Below are 20,350 nucleotides of genomic sequence, written 5' to 3'. Positions count from 1 at the left end.
ATCCACCTGCCTCGGCCTCCCAAAGTGCTGGGATTACAGGGGTGAGCCACCGTGCCTGGTTGAAGCTCAGTTTCTAAGGGAGAAAGAAAGAGATTGTTCCTGTGGATGGTTGTAGTAGGGGTGTGTGTGTGTGTGTGTGTGTGTAAGGGAGGATGCCTGGTTATACCTGTATTTATTTCTGACCTTGCAATAAGATGGTCCAAACAGGACGTAAATAACCAAGCTTTAGTCATCCATTGTTCTTGTGACCTTGTGACTTTTAATATGGGAGCAGGGTGGCCGGAGAGCACCGACGCTGGCTTTCTTAGCACTAAAGGCTTGCAGACATCCCTGCCGTGTTGGCTGTTGCCAGCTTCCCTTCTGTGGGATGCTCAGGGTAGATGAGGATTGTCAGACAGGCTGGAGGAAAACCGTAGGGGATTATGAGTCTCGGGTTAAAGTAAGGAGCCCCAGGAGCTGAAGAAATGTGTGACATTTGCCAACTCTTCCTTGCTCTCCACCTTGTCCAGCCCCAGCCCTGAGGCATACCTTCCTGCCCTGTGCCGGTGCTGTGATCTGACTGTCCGTACCATGTGCAGCCCCTTCCTGAAACATTCTGACCCCTCAATACATGACTGCAGTGGGGCAGCCTGGTCAGGACTGGTTTTTCTGCCCCCCATGACCCCCCCGTCCCAGAGGAGGGACATGCTCCTGGCACATGTGGCCTGGCAGACAGCCTCCCTCGTGTACCATAGACACAGGGCACTGTGAGGCTTGCCGGTCTATTTGGGAGAGAGAACAGATCTGGGTCGTGACTGGATATCCAGGGCCTCTCTCCGAAGAACATCCTAGACTTTCACATGGGAGGCCGCTGTAACGGGGTGAGGGAATTTTGCGATGTGTGCTTGAACTGTTCTTAAATCCTGTGGTGCAGGCAGGAAGAGTTGAGGTGAGAAACTGCACATCCCTCTGAAGTCCCTCCCCTTGACATCTCCACCATTGCATTCTTGGGTTTCAGCCTCCTAGTGCCCCTTTTGCTGGGGATCTGTAGCTGATTACTTGATAGGCTATAAACAGGTGAATTATTTTATTTTTAATGTATTCTCCTCACCACCACCGCTAACACATACACACACACACACACACACACACACACACACACACACACTCTCCTTGGTTGCAGATGGGTTCTTAGAGTACTGCTGGACCTGTCTGGAAGTTAAAGGGAAATGGTGGCGTCACTCCCGGTTGTAGAGAACCATTGCCCCAGAGCTGTAGCATCTCACAGCTGCAGAATTAGCGTGATCTGAGAGATTTAGTCTCCAAAGTCCTGTGGGGTTTTTTTATATTACTAGAACGGAATACCTGAGGCTGGGTAATTTGTAAAGAAAAGAGGTTTATCTGGCTCATGGTTCTACAGGCTGTACAACTTCATGGCACCAGCAGAGCTTCTGGTGGGGACCCGAGACCACTCCCACTCATGTGAAAGGTGGAGGGGAGAAATCACAGACAAGAGGGGAAGCACGAGAGAGATGGGGGAAGGGAGGGGCTGGACTTTTTTTTTTTTAAGCAACCAGCTCTCATGGGAATACACAGAGCAAGAACTCACTCATGACCACAGGACAGCTCTGAGCCATTCATGAGGGACCCTCCCCTGTGAACCAAACACTTCCGATCAGGCCCCACCTCCAGTGCTGGGGATCAGACATCAGCATGAGCTTTAGAGAGGTCAAGCACATTAAACTACAGCACATTAAACATCCCCTTCCAGATGTTTGAGAAGCAGCTTTCTAGTAAGGAAATCAAAAGGCAAAACCTTTTGTAACAAAGAGATCATCTCAGCAGACCAGTGGTTGATGGCATAGTGGGACCGGGTGTGTGATTCAATATGGTAGAAGTCTACCCAGAAAGAACAAGGTGAGGTTTTGTTCTCAGGCTACTTCCTGTATCTCTATAATGAGAGTCAGCTGTCAGTCCTGGGAACATCACTGGTTCTTTAGTTCCGTTTTAAATTCTTTTCAGTTAGTAGAAGACATACATCCCCAGGCAAAGTGAGCCTGTGTTCAGTCACCCTCCAGTTCTTCAGTGTTGGGGTGTTAGGGAGGAAGACAATGGAGAGGAGGGCACGCAGCTCGTGTGTGCTGTGAAGCACTGATGGCCGGTTCTGAGTGCTATTTATTCTCACTAACACACCTGCCAGTGTCACTCTGAGATGGACTCTTTCCTTCTGTAAAAGATTATTTGCACATTGACCAGCTGAAGACAGAGCTAATGAAGATGCCATGCACATGGACATACTCAGTTCTCAGCACTGACCAGCGCTGCCATGCCTGCTCGGAGCCAAGCACCCCCACAGCTGTGGGAAAGTTGGTGCAGGGCTTACCAGCAACCACAGACCCCTTTACTGGAGGAGGAAGTGGCTTCTGGCATGGGAACTGGTCAGGAGTTTATCTTCCAGTAAGTGGAGAGAAGTGATGGTTGGGGAAAGCCAGTCATTGGGGAAGATGACCTTATAGCGTAAAGAGGGAGAAAAACCGACTCAAGAAAGATGCACTGGTTGTCCCCAGCTGGCCGCGCCCAGGCCTCTATGCTCTGAGCATCTCCCTGGGCCTTTGGCTCTGGTCTCAAGGGGCTTCCTGGTCCCACCTCTGGCTTCTGGTCTTGGCACATCCTTTCTCTTGGACACCAGTGTGGCCAGGCTCTGAGGTGCTCAGGGCTGTCTTGGAAGTTTCCATTCCTGTTCCTGCCCCGTAGAAGTCTCACACCCGAGGCTGGCTCCAGTCCCCTCCTGGGCAGTGACCTCCAGCTGTAACACTGGATGAAGAAGCCAGGAGCAAGCAGGATGTTTTCAAAGCAAAGAATGCCAGAGTCTAGAGGGCTTTGGCATTAATCCCCCCTCCTCCCTCCCTGCAGGGTCAGAATCCTCTCCATAGCATCCCCGAATGTCCCCTCTGCACATGTGAGTTACAGCATCCCCAGAGAGGGGTGACCCAAGAGGCAGAAATCAGAGAATGCAGTAAGTAGAGTGGGTGAGATGCAGAGGGAAAAAGAACTTCAGAGGAATCTGTAGTTTCTCACTCATCTATAGGAAGTTTTAAAATTTTAAAATAAACCATAAACTGACCCCAGACAAGCCCAGCACAGTTTAGCAAGCCAAACAGAACCAAATCAAAACCCCGTGCCTCTTCAATAATGGCTCTGTCTTGTTACCCATGGGACAGGATTATAACTTGTTCTGGGTCACTTGTCACCTTTGCTCTGGGCTTCAAGTCTAGAATTTTAGATTTTTTTTTTTTTACTCTTAGTTTCCGTCCACATGGTTCTTTTGTTTTCTCCTAGGCCGCTGCTAGAAAGATTTTGATCAACTGGTCAAAGATATTAAAGAAGTAAATGTTCATCGGTAGGAAAATTTAGAGCACCAGATAAAAGAGGTGTCTGAGGTGGCAGTGTGTTTTCAAAGGGCTGGAGGTGATGCATTCACTTGCTTTGGAATCACAGATTCAGAAATGTGACGGCAATGTGACGCAGAACTCGCTGCTGAGGCAAAAAGGACGTTAGAATTAAGGGACTCAGAACACATCAAAGTTAAAGCATTTCTTGTTGCCCGGAGAAAACAGAAACATGGCAGCATCTCCCGGGGGAGTATCGAGGTACTCCTTTCATGTCTCAAGCAGAGAAGCAGCAGGGACAGTGATTGACTCAGATGAAGTGAGAGGCCCAAAGAGCTTCCAGCCAGGCCATCCTAACACCATGTTAGAATTGGGGCGCCTGAGCACGCCTGGCTAACTTTTTGTATTTTTAGTAAAGATGAGATTTCACCATGTTGACTAGGCTGGCCTTGAACTCCTAACCTCAAGTAATCCTCCTGCCTTGGCCTCCCAAAGTGCTGGGATTACAGGTGTGAGCCACCACACTCAGCCAAATAGTGTAATATTTGTATAGATTATTCATCCTTTCTCCTTACCTCCCCACCCCCCTTTCACCTACCAACTTAATAAGATGATCTTTCATTCCAACCAACAGCTGTTAGTTTCAGTTTGCTTAATCATTGCTTTGAGCTTGCCTCATGTCTTCAGAGCAGCAAGAGTTTGGGGTACTCTTTGATTCATTTTTTGGAGAAGAAAGGCCCCTCTTGGTGTGCTCTGTCTCCCACTTCCATCCTAAAGATGGTGCATAAAATCACAACTTGGTGTTGAACTTAGTGTGAGATTTTTGTTCGCTAAAATCCTGCCCATCAGAAGCTTGTGCACCGGGCTCACTGGTGTCACTTTGTCTCCTGTCTCACTGTGACAAGAACCCCTAAGGTGTTTGCAGGTCATGTCCACAGAGAATCCTATCTCCTGTTTCCCACTTCATCCCTCCTGCTCACTGGGGCAACTTCTTTCTTGATAACCTTCAGCCAGAAGGGAAGTGGAAGAAAATATTCATGGCAGATGACGTCAGTAGAGCTGACGGCACCCCGTGTTCTGCTGCCTTCAGGATCAGAGGCGGCGTTTATAGATATCTTGATTGATTGCAGTAGAAGCCAAAGGGTATGGCTCTTTCTCCCTGCAGTGATTTCAAAGCAACAAATGTAGATATCCTATCTGTCTTAACGGATGCCTAGGGATTTCACAAAAAGGAGGAAAAGAATGACGTCAACAACAAAGTGAAGTGTATATCTGTTTGCTTTTGATTTGTTCTGTTTGAGATAGTTCGGTTTGAAGAGCTGCTTTTCTTGACCGTAGCACATGTATATGTGAGCTTAGTGTGAGGTTTTTCAGCCTCAGCACTATTCACCTTTTGGACTGGATCGGTCTTTGTGGTGGGGCCTGTCCTGTACATTGTGGAATGTTGAGCAGCCTCCCTGGTCTTGACCCATTAGATGCCAGTAGCACCCTCCAGCTCCCTCCCAGTCACGACAATCAAAAACATTTTCAGACATTGCCACACATCCTTGGAGGAAGAAGTGCAGAATTTCCCACAGTTGAAAACACTGGCTTAGTATTACAAGGTGTACACAAATGTGGATCTACTCAGCATTTCCCTCACGAAATGCACAGCTTACTTGGAGTTTAGTTTGTTTGCTTGCTTGTTTTCATCTGTTCTTATTCCTTTGGCCCTAAAAGTTATCCACGCACAGTCCTCCCTTGGTATCCATGGGGGATTGATTCCAGGACCCCCTAAGATACCAAAATCTGAGGGTGTTCAAGTCCCTTATAGAAAATAGTGTAGTATTTGTATGTAATCTATGCCCTTCCTCCTCTATACTCTAAATCACCTGTAGGTTACTTATAATAACTCATACAATGTAAATACTATATAAATAACTGTTAGACTGCATTGTTTGGGGAACATGTTCAGTACACATGCAGCCATCATCTAACTACATAGCGTACATGTCAGCAACAGTGTAACATTTTCTGGAATTATTTTTTCCTAATATTTTTGATCCTTCACTGATGAAATCTGTGGATATGGAACCCATAGATACAGAACCCATGGATATGGAGGGCTGACTGTATTTTTTCTCAGTTTTGGGAGTTAATGAATGCTTTCAGTTGTGTCATTCTCATGCAGAGTTAGAGAAAATTGAGAAAGATATTTCAAAGCGAAGAAGTCAAGTAAAGTTACGGAAGACCCGGGAGCACTTGTCTTCCTTGATGGCGTCTTTGGATAGCATCCTTGTTGTACTGCTACGGTCATTCTTCACCTTTCACACACTTCAGAATTCCCTGAGGGATTCTTACAAAGCTTGATGTCTGCTAGGGTGGAGCCTGATGTTTGGTTTTCTGGGGTTCCCATGGGATTTCAGTGCACATCTGGAGGCTTATGCCCTGAGGAGCATCCAATACTTCTCCCCCAAGCTGGGTGCTGGCCCTCAGGCAGCTGGCTTCACCCAGCAGCAGATTGGACAAGCCATCCATTCACTTGTTCACTATCCAGCACTCATGATATTCCAGGCACTGTTCTAGGTGCTAGGGAACACCCTAGTGTATGTATCTGAACATGTACCTATGCTCTGTCACCCAGGCTGGAGTGCAGTGGTGCCATCTTGGCTTACTGCAACCTCTGCCTCCTGGGTTCACGTGATTCTTATGCTTCAGCCTCCCGAGTAGCTGGGATATCTAGCAATTTTTGTATTTGTCATAGGGATGGGGTTTTGCCAGGTTGTCCAGGCTGATCTTGAACTCCTGACCTCAAGCAGTCTGCCACCTCAGCCTCCCAAAGTGCTGGATTACAGGCACAAGTCACCACGCCTAGCCTACCCGTGTTCTTATATCTGATCATTTCTGTCTGAGTGTGTGTCATCTATTATTTGGTATTTTCATTTGTTTCTTGAATTTCTTTTATTCGGTTAAAGAAATGTCATCATCCTATAAGACCCATCAGGTGTGAGGGGGAGCAGGGAAAACTGGACAAACACGTTAGCCCTGTAGAAAACCACATGATTACTAAGAAGGTAATGGTTATGATTCTTAGGTTTTTTCTATGGGAAGTGTTTCATTGTCATCATTTTGTTAGGTCAGTCAGCTCAGAGGTGCTGAAGGCAGTGCTCACATTTGTTACTGAAGCATGGGCAAAGGAGGAATTGTATACAGCAGGTGTATATTGCAGTGTGGATTGAGCCAGGGGCTTCCTGCTGGCCTTGTATTCTTAGTTTGTTAAAGCAGATGGCCTCTCCAAGTCACTTCTCTTGGAAACTAAATCCCAGAGGAAGGGGAGTAAACATGGGTAGAAACCACACCAGGAACCCACAGAATACCCACACCAGGCTTGATGGATTGCTGTGAAATAGACCTGGCAGGGACCCATCAGGACAGGCCATGGCTTTCTGGAGGCAATAGTGTATTCTCCCAACCTTACTAAGGCTGTTAGCTACCCCTAAGGTCTTTGGAGTGGATGCCCCCTTTGGTAGGCATTCCTTGGAATCCATAGCTCTGGCAACCACAAGTCACAAAGGGAGGAGTAAGTCAAGGGACATTACAGAGCGGGAACTATGTAGAAAGGGATGAAAAACCAAACCCGCCCTTTCCGAGTCTGCAGCCACCCATCCATCATGTTGAAATGAATGAACTCAGGCACAGCAAAATGAAAGTCAGCAGACCCAGGACTTAAGCCCAGGAATCCTCATGTCTAGAGCAGTGCTTTTCCTGTCCTATCCATCGAGGAGAAGCCTCTTCCACAACCAAAGGAACCATCTCAACAGTTTAAGAAACTGAGGCTCAACATTTTTCTTCACCCAAATAGCTAGACCGTTGGTTCTGGAAACTGTGTTACCTGTCTGTTTCCCTGCAGCATAATATAATTGCATGTGTACATTCAAAAGAAGAGAATTTTAAAACATCTTTAAGATGTGTGACCATTTTCCAGTCTCGTACTGCAGAGAAGAGGCAATGTGATAAGACAATTGCATTAAAGATGAAAATTGAAATGGGCTGCTGGGAACTCTGGAGAAGTATTTGTTATTGAAGCATGGGCAAAGGAGGAATTTTTTTTAATATGGGATTTGAGATTGGCTCTGTTGGTCATAACTCTGTTAAGCACCCATGACAGCATGCTTGGTGTGATACTGAATTAACCAGCAATAAATGATTTGGTTCCTGAATTAAGATGCTGAATTAGGTACTGATGGGAGGACCCTCCCCATCCCAAAATTAAAAGGGTGGCACTTCTTATTCTCTTGTACCCTTCTGTCTCACTTCATTCCCCTGAGATATAACATGAAGCACTCCTGCCAAGTGGGTCTTCATTCCTAGAAAGAGTTCCTACCCAAAATGCCTTTCTCTTTTCTTATGCTGATAAACTGGGTTAGACCATCTAGGGAAGATCCTATAAAGCCAATCCACTGCTCCCCTCCTAGAGATCTTGTCCTGGGCTCTTTATCCTTAGGCACCCACTACCCCCTAAACAGCTACCCAGTCCCCTGAAATACTTCCAGCCACAAAGCCCCAATGTCTTTGGTCAAACCTCTTACCACAATAGCATGCCTTCATCAGAAAGTTCCTCTGCTATGTAAAGAAGTAAACTACCAGTAGTCTTTCCTGACCACAGAAAATTGAGACACTTCTGTAGCGACCCTGAGTGTGCTGATGAGAAGCAGCACATTACTCAAGATAGAGAGTGGGAGGGAGCCCCAGAGAGAGGCACAGGAGGGAGAGAGTGGAGCAGCACTGTGTCCTCATCGGAAGGAGTGGGAGAGAGAGACTAAAGGGAGCGGTGTTTGGGTGAGGGGACTGGGAGAAGTGTGCAGAGGCAGTGCCCTTAGGGCCCCAGCATCTGTAGGTTGGAGTAGCGTGCTGAGCACAAGTTATACAATCAGCTCAAACACTTTCTTTCTGCCTTCTGGTAGTCTGCAATCTAAAGAAAAAGGGAATGCCTGTAGTGCAGTGTGCTTATATGCACAAAAATCTCTCTATAGAAAAGCTTTTGATAGCATATACTAATTTATAAAAGGCAGATGAAATATGTTAAGTGAAAAAAATTTTAAGTTGCAGAAACTCTTTTCCATATAAAGCGATTTTTTAAAAAATGATTTGTGTGCATGAGTTTGTGTGTGTGTGTGTGAGTATTTCAATGAATATATACATATATACTTATTTTCACATAAATAATTTCTGGACATATATACAAGAAACTGTGAGTTTGAAGGTAGGTCTATAGGGAAGGCAGATTATATTTACCTGTCAAATTATATTTATCTAGTGGGTTTTTTTTTTACAGTGAGCACACATTACTTTCATGATTTTTAAAAAGAGGGCAAAACTGAAGTATTTTAATAATAGATAAGCATAAGCATTATGGCGTCTCTTGTCTTTGGAGAGGAGAGACAGGAGGTTGTTGGCTCTGAAGACAGAAGCACTCACAGGGTGTCAGGGTGTGACAAGGAGAAAGGCGTATGAGATGTTCTAGCAGAGAGTGCAGGGCACTTCTCCGCAGAAGAATGTCAGGCTCATTAGGCTGCATAGTGTTCGCCCCAGGAGCCAAAAAGGGTTCTTCTGGCATTGATCTGCACTGTGCTAGGTCTTGCTTATTCCTTGCTGGATAAGGAAAGAGGTCTGAGTGATTACTTCTATTTTCATTTACCTCTAAACCTGGATATTGAACTAAGAAAGTGTTATATCTAGTATCTTACAAACGAAAACAAAAAAGATGACACTTGGAAAATCTTTGCAATTTTAAGGTAGGCTAAGATTTCTTAGGACACAAAAGACGCTAAGCTATGAAAAAACAAAATGATAAACTAGACTAAATAGAAATGAAAGACTTCTGCTTATTAAAAGACACTCTTAAGAAGCTGAATAATAAACCATGGACTAAGAAAAAACATGTATCTCACAGAGGACTTATATTCAGAATATTTTTTAAAATCATACAACTGAATAATACAAGTTGAACCACCTAATTAAAAATGGGTAAAAGACTTTAACAGACTTTTCATGTAAGATACATGAATGGTCATTAAGCACATGAAAAGATTCTCAAGGTTATTTGTCATTAGGAAAATACATATGAAAACGATAGCAAAATATCACTCCATATCCCCTAGATGTTGCTAATGTTTTTAAAGATTGACAATTTCAAGTACTGGCAAAAAAAAAAAATATGGAGCAACTGGAACTCTCCTACGTGGTACACCCTCTTTGGGAAACAATGTGGCAATTCTCTATAAGCCAAACATACATTTACCAGCAATTTTCCAAGAGAAATGAAAACAGTTTTTCAAGAGGTATAAAAGTTCACAGCAGCTTTTTCATGATATCCCAAACTGGAAACAATCCAGTGTCAACCTCCTGGTAAATGGATTGTGGTATATCCATTCAGTGACTGCTTCTCAGTGATAGCTGTGAGGAATGAACTGCTGACACCACATCCTTGATGAATAACAGAAGGCAAACCAGCGATTGTCCAGACCAGGGATAGGTATGTCTGCAAAGGGGTGCAAGTAAACTTTGGGGTGATGGAAATCTGTACCTTGGCTATGCGCTTTATCTTGATTATGGTGGTAATGGTGGTGTCAGAACTTATAAAACTCTGCACTGAAAATGAGCACATGTTCTTGTATCTGAATCATTCCTCAGTAAAGTTGATTTTTGAAAGGATGGCACTCACTATATCCCCCTGGGGAAGGGCTGGCACTGTAGTATGCCAGTGTGCATAAACACATGATTACATTTTACATTTTCTCCCACCATTTGCAGTTCTTGTGTCTGCCAGTTTGCTTGCCAAGATATTAAGAGAGGAGAATCCCAAGCCTTGCTCTCTGCTCCATTCTGCTCATAGGGCTACTTATTCAGGAACTGATCCTTTGAGAAGGGAGAGTGGAGCTGTAGGAATGCGTTACGAATGAGATCATGTGAAGGCTGGGTGTTGCACCTGCCCCGAATGCCTGGAGACCAGCACGAGTTCCATGACCACATCAGAATTTTTATCTGTGGAGGCATCAGGCGTGGCACATCTGGTTAGAAGGAAAGATGGGGGACATGTCCCTCAGCATGCTGCTTTTATTTTTCAGACTTTATGTGTCTTATTTAGCTTGGCTGGGTGGGGGTGGGGGTCACAGGTGGATGTCCTGCAGATCCAAAGCACTCCCCCAAGCTGTGCCTTAGGAATGCCCCACTTAGGTTCTCCCACATGCGTGATTATTGATGGAATACTTTTCCTTTAATGTTTTCTTTCCCTTTCTGTTTCTTTCTTTTACTGTGTTATCTTTTCATTTGTAGCCCTCTACAGTTTCCTTTAATGTGTTTTTGAAGAATACGGAAATACTTTCTTTAATTTTCTGGACATATAGGTAGAAAAAGACTCTAGACTTCCTCCCTGTGTTTCCTCTTGTTCTGAGCCCAGCAAACCTTTTGGCCACTCAGAAAAACTCTGGGTATGAGTCACCCGTGGAGGTGGGGACCATGTAGCCAGGCCAACCATGGTCACCTGTAGCACTTGCGTTCTCAGAAATGGCAAAGAGCTTACTTGGCAGGAAAAGGTTGTGTGTTTTCTTGGCTGCCCCATGAGAAAGCAAAAGACCCTTTCTAAAAGGAGGGGCAAGAGGGAAAGGCCTGAGTCCTTGACAGCCCCCCTCAGGAACTGAATGTCTCTCATGACTTGTGAGAAGCCAGCAGGAATGCTGGGGCTGTGAGTGCTGCTTCCGGGCAACAGGTCCTGTAAGGGACCAAGGGACCAGGGGCAGTGGGAGCCACAGGGGCAGTGGGGAGAAATTTTAGTTTTTTAGTTGAATGATTTTATATACAAATGTATATAAAATCATTCAACTAATCAATCAGCTTATATATAAACTATTATATAATAGTATACATATTAACTGTTATATATAATATTATATATAAACTATAGTATATAGTATAAACTATTATATACAACTATTATGAACTAATATTTTATATATAGTTTATAATATATTATTACATATTATATAAACTATGCTATTATATATAATATATATTATGTTTTATAATATATACTTTGTTAATGATTATGTATAATAGTATACATAGTTTATATATAATAGTTAATAGTAGTTAATATGTATACTATTATATATAATGGTTAATATGATATTTCTTAAGATATAATATTAATATACATACTATAATGTGAATTATAATTATTATATCAATATAAAATATAAATATCAGTGGGGAGTGGTGATTGTTTTAGGAATTTCACCCCTAGAGTTGCCAAATATATAAGCTATGTACATTATTACGTATAATAGCTAATATGTATTATTTGATGATTAATGATATTAGTTAATATAATAAGTATATTATATATAAAGTTCACATATTAATATATATACTAATTTCAGTGGGAAATGGTGACCGTTTTAGGAATTTCACTCCTGGAGTTGCTAAATAAGTGAATTTACTTGTTTCTCATATAATGTACTTATTAAATAAACTTTTAGTCCATTATGGAGTGTAAGTAACAGGCCTCCTGCAGGGAAAATTAAAAAAAAATTCTTCAGAGTCAAGTTCTTTTCCTTTTTTTTTTTTTTTTTGAGACCCTGTCTTCTGGAACCAGCATCGCCCATATCATTAATCGCTTGTGGGCCTCTTTTTACCGCATCATTTTACTCCCTTGGAATTAAACCACACATATAAAGTATGAAAAATGTACTTTTCTTTAACATTAAAAATGCAATTTTCTAGCATAATACCCAAAATAAAGTGCCATGGAGCCATTAGTAGTAAATTGAATTTTTTGGTATGTAATTTGTACAAAAACCGACAAGTGTGAGCCCCTTCTCCCCCATCATTAGTCATTGGGTTTAGCGGACACAGAGGCAGTAATCTGCAAGGGAAGGCATTTTGATGTCGACTTCAATTGCACACTTCATTTATTTGGACAGGGCACAGGCGGCAGCTTCTGTCACACGGCATCATCGCACTATTAGTGAATTTCGCCCCAGGGCAGCTGGGACGCTGGGCTGGGGCAGATGTTCTTTTCAGCCTATTCAGTGACCATTCTTGGGGGTTGTTTACTGTTGCCATGGTGACCTTCATTTCCATAGCAGCAGAGCTGCTGTTTCTCAGAGGAAAATGAATTTAGTTATAAAAGGATAATATTTTTCTCTGTCTCTGTATAACCTGCCATCTGTCAACCGGTGGATCAGTAAGGATTCAGAAACCTGTTAAGAATTATGGCAATGAAGTGATGAGTATTTTTTTTTAACACATATTAAAAGCAATAATAGAAGTAGAAGCGAACATTGTACCCTCAACATCAGAACTTTAATTTTTTCTTTATATTTTAAGTGCTGTTTTTTAATGCCTTCACCACCTCCACACCGCTGTTAGAAACACATAACCTCGTGAAACACAATGTACATTCTGCTGACAAATGGAAATGACCAAATGTCTTGTTTGTATCTCACTAGATGCAGGTGTACTTAATGCTTTCTTGATGCTGTGAGCTTTCCCCAGTTCATTAAAGATTCCTATGGCTGAACTTCCTATTGTCACTGACTCTCCTGCTCCTCACTCCAGGGTAAAAGCCGTGGGGGTGCACAGATCAGCAATTTATCGGGAACATACAGTGCAAATTACAAAATTATCAAAATGAAAAGAGACCATGCTTGTCTGATGAAAAATTGGCTAACACAATCCTTAAATCTCATTCTAGAATACCTGTCCTCCTTCCCAAACCCCACTGGGAAGAAAGTTACCATTGGGATAGCTCATCTAGTTCCTGGATATTTTTTTTTTCTCTGTTGCATTCATAAACTGTAACTTTCATGGGGAAAAACACATACACACACCGGCCCCGTTGTAAATAATGTTATTTATTGGTTGATTTTTCCAGATCCTGACATTGATGCTGCCAGTGCCATGATGCTTTTGAATACTCCCCCTGAGATACAAGCAGGTTGTGAGTAGATATTTCTATAGCCTACAGCACCATAGTTTGTGAATTTAACCTTCTCATTTATATACCAGGTCGTAGGAAGAACTAATGCTAAGTAGAACTTCCCTTACAGAGTCACTTTAAAAGCTACATACGTGCATGATTACATACATATGCATATAAACATGTAGCCGTGCATATGTATGAATGAATGCATAGGTGTGTTTCCAAGATGAGAAAGTTCTCGTAGAATTTCAGGGCTTAAGACTTGGGGAAAGGGAAATAGATCCTTTAATGAGTCCCAGTGGAGAGGCCTTCCTTGCTCCTGCAGGAATTGCTCCTGTGAGTTTGTAGTTTCTGCTTGGGGCCAGCTTAACCGTAATGGACCTGAACAGGACCCATTTTTAGAAATTTCTTTCTCTTCTGGGACCTCATCACCAGGCTGCCATTTTGGAAAAGAGCCTAGTGAAATAGGCTTGCTGGTGCCTGGAATATCTTTGAAGTGAAATGAAACCACACTACCTGCTTGGACCATTTCCACCCAGCCTCCCAGGCTGCCCCAGATAGCAGGGGGTGCTGTATAGCTCAGCAGGACTCCTACCCTCACCTTCTGTTGGCCTTGAGCAATGTCAGCTTTGAGACAACTCTTCCTCACTGGGACTTCTTTTTTCACCACCTGAGGTTTTTTTTCCCATCTCTGGAGCTAGTCTACCATGGTTTTAGAAAGATCTCTTCCCAAGGGATGAAGACTGACTTCTAACAAAGAGATCTGTCCCTTCCTCCTCCCAACTCAAGGTCAGTACCTGTGTTCACATCCCACAGCCAGAACCCTGTTGAACACACAGACAGCTGATTTCCCAGGGTCTGCTCAGCTTGTTGTCAGGACATTGCTGCATTATAGCCTCTTACTGATGAAACACACTGGTGCGGAAATGGTGGCATGAAGCAGCAGATGCCACTACAACACCCCTACCTAGGGGCTGGCACCCACCCGTCTCCTTCTTATGGCTAGGCCTTCAGCTCATTTTGGGTTCTGCCTCTCTGAGGGCTGCATGGCCTGCTGAGCAGTGGGAAGTCCCTGCCTTTGGAGTGGATGATATTTCCCACAGGAAAGCATCCATCCTCAGACCCACACAGGTGCCATTTGTTGGTAGTGGACTGTGTGGAGTTCCAGGCCATCTTTCATAGCCCCCTGCTTGTCCCAGCCTCCCTGACAGCTTTAGGATATTTATTTATTCCCTCTTACTTATTCCTATTTTAAAAGACCTAAGAAATTCAGCTGAACATTCTCAGGGAGACTTGTTCCTCTGCTTGGAGCTGCCATTACCTGTTCCGAACGGCCTAAACTTCTGATGCTCTGTTTCTAAACTCAGCCCTCCAGCGACTGGAATGTCGGACTGCCTACACCTCTGACATGCAAACACCCCTGCTAAGCACATGTGTCACTGGCCTAGCTCTGTAACTAGCAGTCAACCTGGAGTGTGGTTTTTAAATGACGTTTTATATTTCAGAGAAATATATGTTTTTTAAAACAATTTTAAATAAACTTCCATTCTTAGATGGCATTGCAGGAAAAGTACAGACCAGATTGTAATCAAGTTCCAGGCTGCAAAGATTTCTAAAATTAAGTTGCAGAACTCAACCCAGTGGAAACATACAGATTTCATCAGTGCCATGTAAGATTCGAGCACCTTCCTTTGCACCCAGCCACTACACAGTGATCATTAGTTTAACAAAAATACTTCCAACTGGTTGCCGAAGTTGAGAGGGAAAATGGGATTATGGACTTCCGCTGGAAGAGGCTACATGGGGCCAGCTTAGCCATAATGGACCTGAGCAGGACCCATTTTTAGAAATTTCTTTCTCTTCTGGGACTTCATCACCAGGCTGCCATTTTGGAGAATGGTCTGGTGATGCAGGCCTGCTGGAGCGTGGAATATCTTTGAAATGAAACCAAGCCAGGCATGGGGACTGATTGATCGTTCACAGATCCTCAGCAGCTTCCATAAACGTCCATGATTACTGGATTCTTGACCATAGGTAGGAAAGGAAAAAGCTTCTCCTGATGAGTAGACAAGTGAGGTGTTTGCGTCCCCTCTCCATCTCTGTAACACTCAAACTGTAGATACTTCTTTTTCAGGGTAGCCATAGTCCTATTTACGTTGAAATGCTGAATTTGAGTTTTACAAGCTCAGTGTTCATGTTTTGAAGCTGTAGGTTCATTTTTAGAAGGCTTTTTTTTAGAAGGCTATTATCACTCTGTGAGAAATCCAGCCACAGCCTTCATGAAAGCCCCAGGCCAAGAACGGGGCTCCAAGACAGAGGTGGGAAACAACCGGGGTGCCTACAAAGCTCATGGAAGGAGCCGCTCATGGACAGAGTAACAGAGAAGTAAATGGGAAGACTGGGCAGAGGGTAGCGACACCACCTTTGCTGTCACCATCCCATCTTCCCACCAGCCCTGGTTCAATCCCCTGGAGGTCAAGGGCAAGCAAGGTCAAGGGGCAGATTGTAAAGACCCCAAGGATTGGAGCAGTACCTTAGCAAGGGAGTGAAGAGGCATGGAGTGTCTTCTCTGTACTTGGGAAGCCAGCTGGCCGATCCTCCTAATAAACCCTGCCAGAGGACTGTATCTGCAGCTCGCAGTTAGCTCTTTCTGGCTTCACTCTTTCTCCATGTCCCTAGCCCCCGCCACCTTTCTTTTCATTTTACCTTGCATAACATTATTTGCCTTGGGATTTGAGGCAGTCCTTTGCCTTCTTAAGGGAGAAGCATTACTGATAGAATGATCAGGCTGTCATCCCCTGCCCTGCCGGCATTGCCCAAGGCCTGGAAAAAGTGAGAGGCGGTTCCTGTGCAAAAATGGTTAAAGGCAACAGCCCGCCAGCCATGGTGATGGTGTGTGGGTGGCCTGCGTAGGGGTGTGTGTGTACCTGTGTCCCATGTGGATCTATCCCAGGTCTTCTCTAGGTGGAGGGGTTCTGCCACTGCCCACGAGTAGGGAGCGTGGCTTCCGAGAGCGACACGTTTCCTGTCTGTGCGGAGCCTGCCTGTATTCCCCCGTGGGCTGCTGCTGTGGCTGGGCTCTGTTTATAGAGCATCTTCCTGCTATTTATAGCCCCTTGTTTTCACCTCTCGGGCTGCTAGATGCCCCTGCTTGCATGGAGGCACCACCCTAGTCTCTCTGCTGCTGTCCGCTCTCAGCAGATAGAGCTGGCCTGGATGGCTGGAAGGCTTTTCCTTTGTCCTCACCCTTCATAGCCACTCCAGGTCACCAGATGGCAGCCACTTAGATCTTTTCTCTTCCTCCTTCCCTTGCTCAGCATCTGTAAAGCTAGCTCGAGGCCAGCAGACTGGCCACAGTCCAGGGTCTGAAGCTGAGTAGGTTGCACAAAGGAAATGGCTCAGACGCTGGTGAGAGCCCCAGGCAGAGTGAGCCTCTTTATCACTGGAGGGTCCCTGTTGCCCCAAGCTTGCCCAGCACACCATGTCTTGCTTGGGCTGGAGTCCCTGTGGGTCCCTCCACCTCTCATTTCAGTCGAATGCTTCATTTGCAGTGCGGCGGCAGTGTGCACCTAATAAAAACCTCAGGCTCCAACATCGTGTCCCCCTGGCAGCATCCGCTGTGCATGTGACATTAGCCTCTTTAGACTTTGCCCGTTTGTAGCACAGAAAACATTCTTCAAGGAGAGCCACCAGGTCTCATGAGTTCTATAGGATGCGACTTCCAGAACAGTGTGGGGCACGGCGGGCTCATTCGCTCGTGGACTTTGGATTATGCACCAGTCAAATCCACCCACCCATCCACCACATCCTCCCCACACACACAAAAAAATGGCTGTGTAGACTAATTCCAGCTTCTAGTATCCCCGTAAGTACCTGCTTTGCAGTTCCCCTTTGACGAGCCCTGTGAGTCAGCTTTAACCCCGATGGAGGACTTGTTATTAAGTCAAGAGAAGCCGGATCACCATTACTTATCTTCAAAGGCTTATATAATCCCGGGTTGGAAGGTTCCCAGAGACGAACTCTAGATAATAAACAAAATAACAAAATGGAACAAGGGACAGGGAGGAATTGGGGGCAGGCATTCCTCCCCCTGCCTGGAACTGGGATATATGTCAGACACCCCGGGCACAGCAGAACGATGACAACCAGGAAATAGGCTGTGTCCCCTCGTGCCAGCCCCCTCCCCAGCGTGCCTCCAAGTAAGCAGGTGGAATGACTGACTTTAGGAAAGGGAAGGATTAGGGAATCACCTGCTGCTCAGCTTATGGCCTCTGAGAGAGTTAGCCAGGGCTGCCCTCGGCAGGAGCTCAGAGGTTAATTTTAGAAGTTGGGAAAAACCAAGGAAGCTAAGCCTCAGTAGGGGAGCCGGGGAAGTGCTGAGGGGCGATGTAGTGTGGAGGAGTTTGTCTTGGACCTTAGACTTTTTTTTTTTTTTTTTTTTTTTTTTAAGATTCTCAGGATTGTGTTATCCCATTTAGATCACAGTATCTACCGTGAGCAGTGCCGCTCTGTTTGGCTCCCTTCTTATGTGTGAAGGTTGCCTTCTCGCTAAGTTAAAACCAGAAAGCTTAGAGCCCCTCTCTAATGGCAGAGAACGTGGCTGATGGCAAGTGTGGGGAAGTCTGCCGCTGATGTCCCTGCATCCTGAGAGCCTCAGAGATGGACATTCTGTCCTCTAAAAGATGAATACGTAACTGGCCTAGCCTACAAGGATGATGCTGGAGGCCTGGGGCTTATCTGGAGAGAGCCACAAATCCAAGGGAGAAGTTGACTTTGAACGTCCAGCCCTTTGGATGTCTTACGCAGCTGGAGGCCAGTGCATTTCAGTACATCAGGTGCGGCAGATTGGCTGCAAATATTTCGGTCTTTCTGTGTCTTGATATGCTTTGAGGGAAACAGAGAGTTAAAGGAAGGCAAGGAGTAGATGTCCTGGTAGAGAAAGGGCTGAAGAATGGACTCGCGTTCCCACCAAGCTTCCTAATGTAGAGTAGTGACCTGGGGACCTCAGAATGCCTTTCTCCAACACAGCCGTTTTGGACTGGCTGTGACTTGTTCTTCAGAAGCCACGTTCCTGACCCTTGAGAATGGGGACTGAGAGGAGAAAAGACAGGGGTACAGTTAAGTGTCACAGCTGGCTTCTGGCAGCTGGTGAGCAAATACGAACACATCCGCCATCTCTCCATGGAGAACACTGCCAATGATGAGGATGGAGAGGTGCCAGGGTTGGCAGAGGCAACATTTAGTTGCGGCCCATTTGAGAAGGAGCTGCAGGATTCAGAGGTAGAGCTGAGTCTACGTGCCAGAAGTCTTGTGAGGTTCAGGAAATAGCTCAGGGAAAGCCTGTTAATGCTGCAAGATAGCTTTGTCCATCACATTCTTTGAAGTGAACACAGTTCATTAATAAGGAAGACGTTTTAATAGGTAAATGCAGAGTTAGGAATAACTACAAAAAGCATAATGGGCTGAAAGTATTTCCCCATGTCCTGACCCCATTCAGCCCTGTGCCTTGTAGATTATTAGTAAGAGGATGCCGGAGAGGTGACGTGGGGCGGCGGAAGGATGAAGATGACGAAGATGATGATGAGCTTACATAACAGGTCAGCCACTGAGCTAAGCAATTGACGTAGCTTATCTTATTTCATCCTCAAAGCAATCTTACAAGGTATGTTTAAGCCTGCTTCACCAGTGAGGAAATGGAGCCACAGCAAGGTGAAGGCACTAGGCCAAGGCCACAGAGCCAGTGACCAGGCAAGGCTGGACTGAAGCTGTGTTGCTCAGAGCTCGCACTCTTAACCGCAGCAATATACCTCTTTCCCGAGGCTTCTGTAAGACAAGGAGCATCCAAAGCACATGGTCTCCAGTAGGAACTTGGTGAGGACTGGCTCCCTTTCCTAGTATTCCTCTATGCTGGGCATACCCCTGGTTCTTACAGGTTCTGAGCATTTGGGCAGAGGACTCCGTCATGCCACACTGTCCCCAAAACTGCATTTCTTCCTTGATTGGCAGATAACTTGACGGCCGTGCCAGGGTTAAGAAGAACATGGGCTCCATAACTTGCATTTGCTCTGTTCCCATTCCAGGGCTTCCCTCATCTTTGTCCAACTTTAAGTGTCTTGGGTGTTTTTGCTGCAAGGGTGGCTCTGATACGATATGCTACGCACAAAGGGAACAGACGCGCCATAGCAGCCACTGTTGCTCTTCCAGCAGCTCTGTCACCAGGAAGATGGCTACGTTCTTCCAGCCTGGTCTGGCTTCTGTCTCATTCTGTTTCTTACGGGTTTAAGCTCATCTGAAATGGAGAAAGCATGGGCTGGGCCGCCTCAGGATTCCTCTGTGGATGTTGGTCACGTCAATGATGACAATATTGATAACTAACATGCATTTTCCAAATACTTGTGCCTTCATTAACTCAGTGAAGCCTCCAGAGACCCTGGGTAAATATCATTTTTGTTCCCCATCTTACTTATGGAGTTTAAGTAGCTTGCTCAGGGGACATGGTCAGTAATTGACAGAGATGGGATATAGACCTGGACTGGTTTCCAGAGCCTGGCTGTCAGCTGCTGCAGCGCAGGGCACTTCTCTGCTCAAAGCCCCTTAATGGCTTTCCCAATACCCATGGGATAAAGCCCAAACACATCTCATTTCTGCTAGGATTATATGCTGTAGCAAAGCAAGCTTTTAGTTCCTTGAGCACATTGTGCATTGTTAAAAAATCCCGGCTGGGCATGATGGCACACACCTATAATCCCAGCTACTCGGGAGGCTGAGGCAGGAGAATTGCTTGAACTGGGAACAGGGAGGTGGAGGCCGGGTTCATGCCACTGTACTCCAGTGTGGGCTACAGAGCAACACTCTGTCTCGGGGGGGAAAAATACCTTCCTAGGCCCCCTGTCCTAGCACTTACCATAGTGTTTTCACTGCCTGCTCTCTTTCTCGCTCGCCCTCTGTCTGTCTTGCTCTCTTTCTCTCTCTCTCTCCCCTTCCCTCTTGCCAGTAGTTACCTTATATCCCCATCATCTAA

At 45.2% G+C, this 20,350-nt stretch overlaps 1 protein-coding gene across 6 annotated transcripts in view; it reads left to right on the top strand.

Moving 5' to 3' along the window:
- The window catches only part of FOXN3 (forkhead box N3), a 485,408-nt gene that overhangs the window by 436,619 nt on the left and 28,439 nt on the right, over positions 1-20,350 (top strand). For 3 of the 6 annotated variants that reach the window (XM_017524545.2, XM_017524544.2, XM_017524547.2), the window contains one exon: positions 13,282-13,347. The exons of 2 other annotated variants lie outside the window; for them this stretch is intronic. In XM_017524545.2, coding sequence (XP_017380034.1) covers positions 13,282-13,347 — 66 coding nt within the window. The remainder of the gene's footprint in view (positions 1-13,281; positions 13,348-20,350) is intronic. One more of the 6 variants, XM_017524548.2, reaches the window with a different exon arrangement.

This window comes from Cebus imitator, unplaced genomic scaffold, assembly GCF_001604975.1.
Source record: "Cebus imitator isolate Cc_AM_T3 unplaced genomic scaffold, Cebus_imitator-1.0 Scaffold34, whole genome shotgun sequence".
Taxonomy (NCBI): Eukaryota; Metazoa; Chordata; class Mammalia; order Primates; family Cebidae; genus Cebus; species Cebus imitator.
The sequence above is the reverse complement of the archived record's forward strand: the minus strand, read 5'-3'. Positions and strand labels throughout refer to the sequence as shown.